Raw genomic sequence first — 12,699 nt, 5'->3', positions numbered from 1 at the left:
CAAAGCAAAAGTAAATAGGCTTCGAGTGAGGTTCTAGGTGGGAGGCTTCCCTGCAAGGTAGGCGAAGTGGTTTTAAATACACCATCCATGGTCTAAAGCACGGGAGGGGAAGGCTCTGGTCCTCTATTCTGCTCTTCCCATGTTCAGATGAGCTGAGGTTGTTACACATGTGAGCTGGGAGGGGCTTCTGGAATTCTGTCTGTCTCCTTTCCCGGAGGGGGAGTTTTGTCGTGTGGGGTTCGCTCTTCCGTGGATCCCTGGTGCTCAACACAGTGCCTGGTGTGCCCACCGCACCTGAGAAGTGGCTGCGCAGTGACTGAACGCATTTCCAGTTCCCTTGGTCTCCTCAGTTTTCATTTTCTCTGCCTCTGGTGGGAATGTGACCTCAGGACCTCTGGCCACCCGTGGGCCCAGGCAGCCATGTGGCGACAGGCAGTCCTGAGCTCACCCTCTTCAGTCTCGGCGACCACTTTGGTTCTTATTTGCAGGTAACCATGACGTGAATTATTTTTTTAAAAAATCCAGTTTCCTCTTTTTATTTCATTTCCTTTCGCCTCCTCTCCTTCCCATGCAAGAAGGACATTTTGCTTTTCCTAATATGGTCACACCAGTGATGGTAGTAAATCCTCACATCAGGAAGGCAGTTCACTGTTGGGATGATGGTCTCCTTCCGTGGCCTTACTTAAGCCTCTTGCCAACCCCGTGAGGCTGATGGGGTGAGGATTGCTGCTTCCATTTTAGAGGTGAGGCAGCTGGAGACCAGAGGTGTAAGATGCCCTGCCTGAGGTCACACAGCTGGTGGAACTAAACCCGGAACCCAGGCCAGACTGCTTGAGAATTTAGAATAGACCCCCGAGGCGGGAGGAGAAGACAAAGCAACGGAGACACATTCATCCTGTGCTGCAGCCCAAATGAACATTTTGCTACAGGGCTATAAATAGGCCTTGCATTTGCTGGAGTCTGCTCTTCCATGGGGTGGCGGTTCCAGTCTCAAGAACACAGCAACATGCTGCAAAGTTGACCCCGTGGCGTCTGGATGGCGAAGATATGGCTGCTTCTACCGGAACTGCACTCTGACCTCTGACCCCAACGCATCTGCGCTCTGACCACTGACCCGGACACGGGCAGGAAGGCTCCTTCACAGGGGTCTCTTGCTCTGAGCAGCCCCTCCCTCTGTCACACACCAGTCCTGATCCCATAGGAAGACATGGAGCAGCCCCTCCTCAGGATCTTCCAGACCTGCCAGAAGAATTTCTTCCTAACCAGGTAAGACGCCGGGTCCCACAGGGCAGATTGCTTCTGGGGGTCTGACACTTGGAATAAACACCCACCCCCTCAAAAATCCCAGCAAGGAATTTCTCAACAACCAAAGCTACCTGCAGACTCTAAGAGGAAGCCCGTTGCAAAATGCCCACCGTCCAACAAGAGGAAAGCAGGCTGAGAAGATGGATGGTGTCCCAGGCCATGTGGAAGGGAGGCAGCCTGGAGCTGTGGGTCGAGAAGAAGACAGCCACACCGTCTGTTCTGAAGCAGAAACCATGGCTGGAAACGCCACTTGGAAAATAATCCCAGTGCATGGCACGGAGTGAAATCACAGCCACGCCTCCACTTGGGTTCGGCTCAGGGCAGAACACGAGGTCTGGAAAAGGGAGACAGCCAGCGACCAGCGTGGTGCCTTCATGGATCATGTTTATTAATGTATTTCTCCTGGAGTTATGACCCACCATGTGCCAGCTGCTTGCAAAAGCCTTGGGGATACACGGTGAAGGGTGACGAGGAGGGAGGGATAAAACTCGGTTTATGGGATTCAGTGGCAGTGGTCCATTCTATCCTCCCTGACCTGAGACTTTTCGTAAATGAAAAAAGACCATGGACATTTACTGAGGACTCACTATCCATCAGGCACCGTGCAGTGTTTCTGTTCATTTCAATCTCCAGAACAATCCTAGGAGACCGGTGCTGGTATCATTGTCATTTTACAGATGAGAAAACCGAGGCTCCAGAAGTGTCAACAAGCCCAAATTCAGCAACTAAGCAGCAGACTGGCTCCTGAGCTCCCAGCTCCATCCAGGGTCCCCAGTAAATCAAGAGATGATCAGGCAGTTCTCGTTTTGTTCTTGCGCCTTCAGGATAAAAGAGCCCGGTGTGACTGTGGCTTCTGGTCACCATTCTGTCCTCACTCCTGGTGTGATTTGAGTTTCTGCATCTCTCCAGAAATGGGTAGCAGGGGATGAGAAGTGTACCCCAGGCAGTGTCTCTCCAGTGGACAGCAGAGGGACCACCTTCCCTGGGTGCAGACGTGCAGCCGGAGGTCCCCTTGGCTCCTGGGAGGGACGCTTACCTTGGTGACCCATGGCAACCTTGAAGTCAACCACATCCCCAAAGTTTCTTCTGTTCTAAAGGCATAGTCCTCCTCAGCTTATGCTTCTACCACCTTGGACAGAGGCAGCTTGATTTGTTCTAATGTAACCTAGTAGGGCTATGAGATTGAATTTTCTTAGATTGTATCAGCTTCTTAGGGTTCTTTGCAACCTTGGATCTGTTTCCAATATATTTCACAACTTCCAAAATTCCTACAAGTCTGCTTTTTATAATCTCATCCAAGTCACTGACAAGAGATCAGAGAACAGAGGCCCATGGCCCATCACTAGAGACTACACCTAGAATAAGCTCACTCGAAGGGAAGGAGCTTACTGGGGAGACAGTGACTCCTGCTGTGACTGGGCTCTCATTCTGTTGATCTTCTCCTGACCTGGGGTCGGGGAGAGGGAGCCAGGGCGTCAGAATGGAAAGACTCTTACAAGTACTTAGGTAGAACATCATTTGGAAGATGATGGGGTTGGGAATCAGGCGAAGGGGCTGGAGCCTTGGCTCAGGACAAGCTGGGCCTCTATTTCCTTATCTGTGAAATGGGATAAGGACAGTTGCTTCACTCAGCTTACTGAAAAGATGAAATGAAGTGAGGTGTGAAAATGTACTTTGTTACCTATCATCAGATAATTGTAAAGAACTCAGAGACAGATAGGAAAGGTTGAGAGACTGTTCTAAAGTTGAGACTCTGAGCCCTGCTCAGGGCTGATGGGGGGGGGCGGTGGCGCTGAGGCACCTTGGCCTTGCCCCTCCTTCTCTGCCCTGCACCTGCAGGCCTCCATCAAGCATGGCTGAATAGGCGGGCAGAGCATTAGCCGGCAGGGCTCAGACAGTGCGCTGGAGGGGAGGTTTGGTCCGCTGAGGTCCTTAGCTCCTCCCATGACTGCACTGTCCTGAGCCCTGGGGGTTTAGCTCCCTGCAAAGAGGAAAGAGCAGTGACCATAACACTTCTGCTTCCTGCAACCCAGACTCCGGGTTGGTCCTATACTCCGCGGGTCCTATATTCCGCTCAGACCAGGCAGTGAGAATAAGTCTGAGAAACAGCTTCGTGAGACACAGTGACAGGACTGAAGTTTTACTTACACAACAGAACACTTTTGCTGCCATAGTCTGGTCAAACTGGCCGAGGATGATCCTCACATCATTGCCCTGTGGACAGAAGGACACATACATGAAGGAGAGTGGATGACAGTCACACTCGAGGGCTTGAGGCCATGGCAGAGAACAGTCGTGTACCCCCAGCTCCCCAGCCAAGAGCTCTGCCCTCTCCTCCCAGCCCTGCCTGGATGCTCCCGCCCTCCTGGGGGCCAGCTTTCCCTCAGCTCCTCCTGCCCTCCCTGGTCTCAGGGACATGCCCCGGGACAAGTCTGCACATGCTGGAGGCTTCAGAAAGCCGGCGGCTCTCAATGGTCCAGGGGGCATCCCTAACTCCTCCAATAAGGGCAGGCCAACCCTACAGGGCACTGAGACAGCATCTTGTCTTCTTCCTCATTTGACACACAGGGAAACTGAAGCCAGAGGAGAGGAAGGAGCTTCCAAGCTCCCCGGGGAGTTGGTGGCAGCAATAAGACTGCAGCGCCCCAACCCTCCCTGCCAGGATTCTAGACTTTTCTATACCTTCCACAAAGCTTCCCAATTAAGAAGTTTCAGAGTCTTTGAGTTCTGAGCTCTGTTTAAATCTCAGCTCCACCCGCAAGCCTCAGGACACCTCAGGCTGCTCCTTTATCCTTCTTGGCCTCCATTTCCTCACTCGTCCAATGTGGAAAACGGCAGAACTTACCTTCCACAAGGACTAAATGAGAGAGGATCTGCATAAACTACTTAGCACGGTTCCTGGCACACAGTTGGATGCCCAGTGAGTGCTAGAGCTAGTATTCGGGTTTTATAACCTCCTCCCAACCCATTTTTAACTCTGAGAAAAACTTATATTTGAAAACTCTATAAATAGGACTGCATTCATTATCTCCACGCGTGCCTTGCACAACAGCTCTTGTGACTCACTTATTCATTCAACAAACACTTACTGGGGATTTGCCCAAGGCTCCCTTCTGGGTCAGTTAAGGGGTCCTTGGTGGCTCTCCAGGGGACAGGGATCCAGGGGGGGGCCTGCCCCATAGAGAAGATAGGGCATAGAGAATATGCCCAGGCTCTGGCCCACGGGGCTGCTCCCCACCCCAGTAACTTCCTGCCCTCCTCAGGGTGGTACCACTTTCCTGCCATCCGTCCCTGTCCTCGCCAGCGGGCCTCAAGGCCCTTTGATGCATAAAGAAGAGAAACATGCCTTTAAAGATCAGTTTTTAGCATCCTTCAAAATTGGAAAGTGCTGACTGGGAGGCCATTTTACTCATCATGTACTTTAGCAAAATAAAAAAGGCTTGGATTCTAAAATCATCCTTCGTTTGCAAGCAAGAATGGAAAGAAGAGGGGGGGAAAAAACCTTGCTCTGAAAGGACTTTAAAAGATCGTTAACAGAGCAGTTGAAGGAAGGCAAGCCTTTGTCATCGCCATGTCTGCAAGGCTATAAAAAGTTCTAAGCTGCTTCCGTTCTGTGGACAATGCTCTCAGGCACACTCCAGGGTTTTTTCTGCTTGTTTGTTGAAATCTTTTAGCCTTCTTTGCTGCTAAGAGTATCCAGCCAGCCGGCCAGCCACCACTAACTGAGCATCTACTTTGTCCCACGCTCCGTGTTGCTAAACATGGTATAGCAGAAAAAGCTTATTGGGTTTTAGAGTTAGGGAGACCCCAGTTCAAATCCCAGCTGTATCACTGACCAGCTGTGTGACCCTGAGTCTTAAACCCCAGAAGCGTCAATGTTCTCATCACTGAAAAAGGGATAATCCAACCAGCTTGCCAGGGGGCTGTAGCATTCATGCTCATGAAACCCAACCATTGGCTTCCATGATGCTTCCTCCTGGCTCTTTCCTACCTCCTGGTCCCTCCTGCTCAGACTCTGAGTCAGCCCATCACCTTTCTGCCCACCCCTAAATGCTGGCATTTTACATAGTTCTGCCCTTAGCTCTGTGTCCTCACTGTCCTGGGCAGCCTCATTCAAGACCCTAGCCACACCTGCCCTCGGTGTGCTACGGAGGCCCGACCACTCTCCCCACCCCCAACTTTTCTCCAGCTGCCTCCTGGACCCCTCTACTCAGATTCTCCCACATACTCCAAGCTCACCCCAAGCTGAACTCCTCATCTTTGCCAATGAGCCCTTTCCTCCATCCTGTGTCGGTCCATCTCTGAGAGTGGTGTCACCAACCTCCCACCCACCCACGTTCACTCACCTCCCTCCAAGCCCTAACCAGGACCCATCCACTGGCTCCAACTGTCCGCCAGTGTCAAATCATCCACAGCCCTGCAGCCTCCCCGCCCTGGGTGCAGCCACCATCATTCCCTCCTTGATGAACTACATCTGCCTCCCGGCTGGACCCCCACCTTTAGTCCTGCTCCATCTATCCTGGCCTCCACGGAGCAGGTAAAGAATCATTCCAAGACTCAAATGGGGTTGTGTACAGTCTTTCCATGGCTCCCTGAGCTTTCCAGATCAACTGAGCTCCGAGGAGAACATTCGAGATGCCGTACCAGCAGACTCCTGCTCAGTCCTCTCCAGTCTTGCAGGGCCTGATAAGGAGCTACCTGCCGTTCTCCAAGATGGGTCTGCCATTCATGCACTCCCTCCCTGGCTCATTCGCCCACCTGCTCCCTCTTGCTTTCTGCAAGCTCACCCATCTCAAATGTCCTTCCCTCTCACCCCACTCCTCTGCCTGGACAGCTGCCACTTACCCTTCATGCTTTAGCTCAGGAACCCCTACTCTGAGAAGCCATCTATGTTCTCTTAGGTGCTCCTTTGCTCCTCTATGGGCCCAGAGCGCTCTGTGCCTCCCTCTATCACAACACGAGTCCACCTGCTTGCCTGTCTTCTCCACTGGACTTGATTCCTCTCTGGGTCCCCAGGTCAGGGAGACAGGGCATGACATATCTATCAACCATAGGCACTGAATGCACGATTAAGGGAGCAAATGCTCTGGTAGGTAGTGACTGGCCTGTATCTATGATCACCACAGCACTGATATCCTGCCAGCCCAGGGCCTCGGCACACTCATTTGCTTCACCATGTCCGGTTCTTAAATGCACTAGGAGCCCACATCTTCCTGGCTGACCACCTGACCACCTGCAGACAGATAAGTAACCGGCTTGAATACTTGTGGTCTTTGTTGCTATGACAAGCAAGTTGCATGGACCACTTGGTGCTGCGTTCCCAGACTGTTAGAATTGGATGGAACCCAAGAGATCACTGATCTAGTAAACCCTGTCCTAAAGAGGCAAAGCCTTCCCCCAAGACTGCCCAGCAGCTCAAAACAAGTGCTTTCAGCTTGGTGGCCCTCTGACCGTCAGAGGACCCTGGAAAAAGATCCTGGCCAGAGCCAGGTTATGCCTGTGGCAATGAGCGACTCACTCCCACTCTGGTTCTAGCCAGTAAGAGGCACCTACATGCTGCAGTGTCTGGGCGGGAAAAGCCAGGACCCAGTGCAGCTGGAACCTGGAATCCTGGCATGTGGAGTGGACAAAGGGAGATGGAACTGGCCTGGGATCCTTAGCAGGAGCCTTGAGAGCAGTAGAAAGAGGTAGAAGGGCTTCTCAAAATGAGATGTGTCCTCCTGGAACATGAGTTTTCCTGTGAGTATGAAAAGCATGGGTATACCTCGCTCTTCTTTCCAGAGTAACAATTTATTGGAAGATTCAGGGGTGAGGAAAGGTTTTGGGTTTGGGGAGTTTTTTTTTTTTTCTTTTTTCTTTTTAAATAGAAATTACTTCTTTATTTATGAGCAAGAGAGAGAGAGAGAGAGAGAGAGAGAGCGAGCGAGCATGCAGTGGGGAGGGGCCAAAAATTTTTTTTTATATTTATTTATTTATAGGCAGTAACCTCTTTGACATCATCCACAGCAACTTCTTTCAAGACATGTCTCCAAAGGCAAGAGAAACAAACGTGAAAATGAACTTTTGGGACTTCATCAAGATCAACAGCTTCTGCACAGCAAAGGAAACAGTCAACAAAACAAAGAGGCAGTCTATGGAATGGGAGAAGATATCTGCAAATGACACTCCAGATAAAGGTCTAGTATCCAAGATTTATAGAGAATTTCTCAAACTCAACACCCAAAAAACAACTAATCAAGCCAAAAAATGGGCAGAAGACATGAACAGACACTTCTCCAAAGAAGACATACAAAAGGCTAACAGACACATGAAAAAATTTCAACATTATTAGCCATCAGGGATATTCAAATCAAAATCACACTGAGATACCACCTTATACCAGTTAGAATGACCAAATCAACAAGACAGGAAACAAGTGTTGGAGAGGGTGCAGAGAAAGGGGAACCCTCTTACACTGTTGGTGGGAATGCAAGTTGGTGCAGCCACTCTGGAAAATAGTGTGAAGATTCCTCAAAAAGTTAAACACAGAGCTCCTCTATGACCCAGCAATTGCACTACTGGGTATTTACCTCAAAGATACAAATGCAGTGAGAAGAAGGGGCACCTGCACCGCAATGTTCATAGCGGCAATGTCCACAATTGCCAGACTAGAAGGAACTGAGATGCTCTTCAACAGATGAATGGATAAAGAAGATGTGGTTCATATATACAATGGAATATGACTCAGCCATAAGAAAGGATGAATATCCACCATTTGCATCAACATGGATTGAACTGGAGGGAATTGTGCTGAGTGAAATAAGCCAAGCAGAGAAAGACAATTATATGGTTTCACTTATATGTGAAACATAAGGAATAGCATGGAGGACATTAGGAGAAGGAACAGAAAAATGAAGGTGGGGGGATTCAGAGGGAGAGAAGAACCATAAAAGACTATGGACTCCAGGAAACAAACTGAGGGTTTTAGAAGGAGGAAGAGTGAGGGAATGGGTGAGCCCAGTGGTGGGTATTAAGGAGGGCACAGATTGCATGGAGCACTGGGTGTTATATGCAAACCATGCATCATAGAACACTACATCAAAAATTAATGATGTACTGTATGGCGACTAATATAACATAATAAAAAAAAAGTATAAAAAATGATGTGTTAATTTATTTGCAAGAGAGAAAGAGAGCAAGCAGGGGGAGAGAGAATCTCAGGAAGACTTTGTGCTGAGCACAGAGCCAGACTCAGGGCTCAATCTCACAGCTCTGAGATCATGACCTGAGCTAAAACCAAAAGTCAGATGTTCAGCTGACTAAGCACCCCCCCCCACCCCATTGCCCCTGGATTTCCAGAATCTTAAAGTTTTTAACACTTGCGAGCTCTCACAAAAGTTCCAGAATCACGCTGTTCAGTGTTACGTAACTTGTATCTTTTCCTGAAAATCTGTAAAGTGGAAAGAGAAATTTTGTCTTGGCAGTGGTTCTTGCTTCTGGCCACACCTCCCCTGTCCCTGCCAGGGGTTTGAGCGCATTCTCCTTTGCGGTGGAAAGGACTCTGGGGCAGTGTGAGGAGTACTGGGGGAGGAACATCCCAGAGGCTGAGAGTGAGAACAGAGTTGTGATGGTACAGAGAACCCGGAATGTGGCAGAGGGCAGGGTCTGAAAATCCTGTGCCCTTCCACAGTCTCTTAATTCTGCAGGGGGCTCCCTGGAGCGAAAGGTGGGACAATGGACACCTTGTACTCACATGGCTAGAGCTCAGTTGTAGACCACACAGGGGCCCATGTTCATCCAAGACGCCCCACCTACAGAGAAGGGGCAAACATGGGAGGAAACAGCGATGGGTTGGGAGGTGCAACCCTGGATGGCGCTCCTTTCCTCCTTCCTGGTTTTCTCATCTCTTGTCTAGAGTCTCTTTGTCTCTGGGACACTTAAAGTGAGCTACGATGACACACATACAAAAGTGACCCTTCAGAAGCATAACCCAATTGAGGATTTTGTGTATAACTCCCAGTGAGCAGGGGATCCTAGCAAATAAAAAACAGGGACAATTCCTGAGCGCTTTCCAGCGGTGGTACTGAGGAGTCCATCAGCCCCACCCAAGGTGAGAGGTGTAATTATTATGTCCATCCCGGTTTTCACGAGCGAGTTTAAAGAGCGAGCTGAGCCCCAAAGAATGAAGAAGTTTCTGCAAGTGCAGCAGACACCAGTGGCCCTGCGGGTTCCCTCACTCAGGACGGCTGCCTCCATTCCTGGGTGGTGACGGTGGGTGGCTTCCAGCGCGCTCTCCTCTCTAGAGAACTGCCCCCAGCTAAGGGACTTCCTGGTCCAAAAGGCTACGCTGTGCCCCACGTCCTGCCACAGTCAGTGACCCCGACTCCCTGAAAGGTGGGGCCAGCTCTGCAGTGCAGACTTTGCTCCAGGCAACCTGGCCGTGGGATATGCTAGACCCGCCTCACCTCTGGCCAAGACAGCATTCTGGCCCAGCTCCCCTCTTGCCTTACCCTGCCCCCCTCTCTCACTTCTCTGGAGTGTGCTCTCAATAAATCACTTTCACCAGACTCTCAGGCTCTGTTTCTAGGGAGTTGAACCTAAGACGCCAGGATGCACAAGTAGGAAGTGGCGGTGCTGGCCCCAGAGCCCTCACTCCTCTCTATTGCCTCCCCGACTGAGAAAATATCCAGTTTGCAGCAACAGTTCCTGGAGAATAGTCAGGTAGCCTTGAACGTGGAAGCATTGCAGCAGCAGATGTGACCCGGAGACATCGGGAGAGCTGGTGGACATTAGAAAGCGCAGGTCAACAGAGGCTAACCCATCCCACCTTCCCTGCAGCTGGAGCGTGGGGTCCTGCTGGAAGGGAAGGTCACCTGGACCCTGACCTCTGTTATTACCCAGCCTCGCCAGCCGTCGGTGCATCTGTCTTGGTCCACATGCCATTGCTTCCTGGGTCCCAGGTGCCCAGCATTGCAGACCCCCTGGGCTGCTGGAAAATCAGAGAAAACTGTGCGTGATGCTGTAGGAAGGGAAGAGGAGCTAGGAGCCCTAGGGCAGCCCAAGCTTTTAGAGGCTGGTGGCATTGGGGTGGGGGTGGGGGACTGAGGGGTCTGACCTGGGCCAATGGGGACTGGGGAAGGGGTCTTTAGCCTAGGCCCATTCCTGCCCCCTGACTCTGGCTGTAAGGCCTGGGGTAAATCCAGCATGGTTAGCCTAGAGGTTTCCCCAAGTCCCTCCTGGCCCTGACACCCTGTTCCACACCCAGAATGAGTACTTTTATTTAGTTAGGGTTGGTTATTCTTAGACATTTTCTTTTCCCTACCAGAAATATACCTAAAGGCATAGAAGCAGGAAACATATATTCTTTTGTTGCTGTTGTTACAATAATCTTTTCATCCTGATTAACCCTCCCATTTACTCTTCATTTTTATCTGTGTCTGCCTGTCTGTCTGTTTACTGGAGTGTGGTTGACATAAAACATTACGTTAGTTTGAGATGTACTACATAGTGATTAGACAAGTCGATACTGTAAGGAGACATATATTCTTTTTTTAACTTATTTTTATATTTTTTAAGATTTATTTATTTGTCAGAGAGAGAGAGAGAGCACGAGCGGGGGAGCAGCAGGCAGAGGGAGAAGCAGGCTCCCTGCCGAGTGTGGAGCCCGACATAGGGCTGGAACCCAGGACCCTGGGATCATGACCTGAGCCAAAGGCAGACACTTAACTGACTGAGCCACCCAGGCATCCCAGGCATCCCAAGAAGACGTATATTCTTTTTTTTTTTTTTAAAGATTTTATTTATTTATTTGACAGAGAGAGATCACAAGCAGGCAGAGAGGCAGGCAGACAGAGAGGAGGAAGCAGGCTCCCTGCTGAGCAGAGAGCCCGATGCGGGGCTCCATCCCAGGACTCTGAGATCAAGACCTGAGCCAAAGGCAGCGGCTTAACCCACTGAGCCACCCAGGCGCCACGAAGATGTATATTCTTAAAGAAGGAAGTAAAGAAGGAATAGCCCAGAGCATCCCACTGGGAAAGCATGCAACTTCTGTAAAGCTTATTATTTTATCTTGAAAATCATGTATATTTAGCATTCCAATAACGTTATCTATGTTTATCTTAAGATAAAAATAATGCTTTTCTTCCCATGTTTCTGAGCAAAACGGTCCCGCTGGGAAGATGTACCGTGTTTGCTCTGTAGCTTGGCATCCCCCTGGGGTGCCTGTGTGAACTGTAGTTTCTGCAGTCAAGCAGGCTCCTGAAGCAAAGGGGTCAGCCATCCACCTGAAGACCTATTTTTGTGGCCTTCCTATGAGAGGCAGACTAATGCCCCCCCACCCCCAAATGTCCTCTTTCCTAATCTCCGGGAATGTGCTCCGTGACACGGCCAGGGGGAATGAATGCTACAGACGGAATTAAGGTTGCTCATCGGCTGGTTTATAAATTAGGGATATTTTCCTGGAATCTGAATCCTGAATGGTGGGTTGGGGGGCTGCTCCAGGGAAGACAGACAAAGCAAATAAAATGAACAGAGCATCTGAAGTCTGGCACTCTCCCCCACAGGGCCCAGGGCTTCAGAGTAGGCACCCTGGAAATAGCCAGGGGCAGCCTCCACCGCCCCCGCTTCCCCCGCCCAGCCTAGCAACAGTTCACTTTCAAGCCCCCATGTTTGGAACAGGCCTGGGAAGAGCTTAAAAGCCGCGGGTCTTCAGCACGCAGAGATGGTTTTATTTCTTGACTTCCTTTGGGCGAACTTTGGTACATATCTGCTAAATCAGACTGATGAATTTCATGATTTGGTTCCTCTGTGCTCTTGCTTATTTCCGCCTGGGTGATCTGTCCAAGACCGGTAGTGTTATGGCTCCCAGTGCTATTGTGTTTCTGTCAATTCTCCTTTGTATTTTAACAGGCTTTTCTTTATATATTTCAATGAGAGGTAATTTACAGCAATAATGGTCCATGAGTGTGTTATTCTCATGGTGAATGGTCCCCCTGTCTACAGAGAATGACTCTCTTTCATCACGGTGGGTACCCTGAATTCCCTTTGGTTTCATATGAACATTGGGGGTTCTTGCTTGGTTGGGTTTGCTTGATCTACCTGTGCCCGACCTCTTACCTATGACCTTTCTGGGTCACTTCCTCTGTTGTCAATAGCGGTAGTCAGTTCTGCAAAAACCCAATTCTCAAAGTCTTTGCCTTTTTTTTTTTAAAATTAATTAATTTATTTATTTATCTATCTATCTATTTATTTATTTATTTATTTTTTATTTCCAGCATAACAGTATTCATTATTTTTGCACCACACCCCGTGCTCCATGCAATCCGTGCCCTCTATAATACCCACCACCTGGTACCCCAACCTCCCACCCCCCAAGTCTTTGCCTTTTAATAGGGAGGCTGACCCACTTGAATTTAT

General features: G+C 49.8%; 1 protein-coding gene across 1 annotated transcript in view; it reads right to left on the bottom strand.

Moving 5' to 3' along the window:
* GABBR2 (gamma-aminobutyric acid type B receptor subunit 2) overlaps positions 1 to 12,699 on the bottom strand; it is a 340,230-nt gene that overhangs the window by 149,616 nt on the left and 177,915 nt on the right. Inside the window, exon 5 of the mRNA XM_032308333.1 lies at positions 3,454 to 3,519. Within this exon, the coding sequence (XP_032164224.1) occupies positions 3,454 to 3,519 (66 nt within the window). The remainder of the gene's footprint in view (positions 1 to 3,453; positions 3,520 to 12,699) is intronic.

Source organism: Mustela erminea, chromosome 12 (genome assembly GCF_009829155.1).
Source record: "Mustela erminea isolate mMusErm1 chromosome 12, mMusErm1.Pri, whole genome shotgun sequence".
Lineage (NCBI taxonomy): Eukaryota > Metazoa > Chordata > Mammalia > Carnivora > Mustelidae > Mustela > Mustela erminea.
Note: the sequence above shows the minus strand (reverse complement) of the source record. Positions and strands in the feature narration are given on the sequence as shown.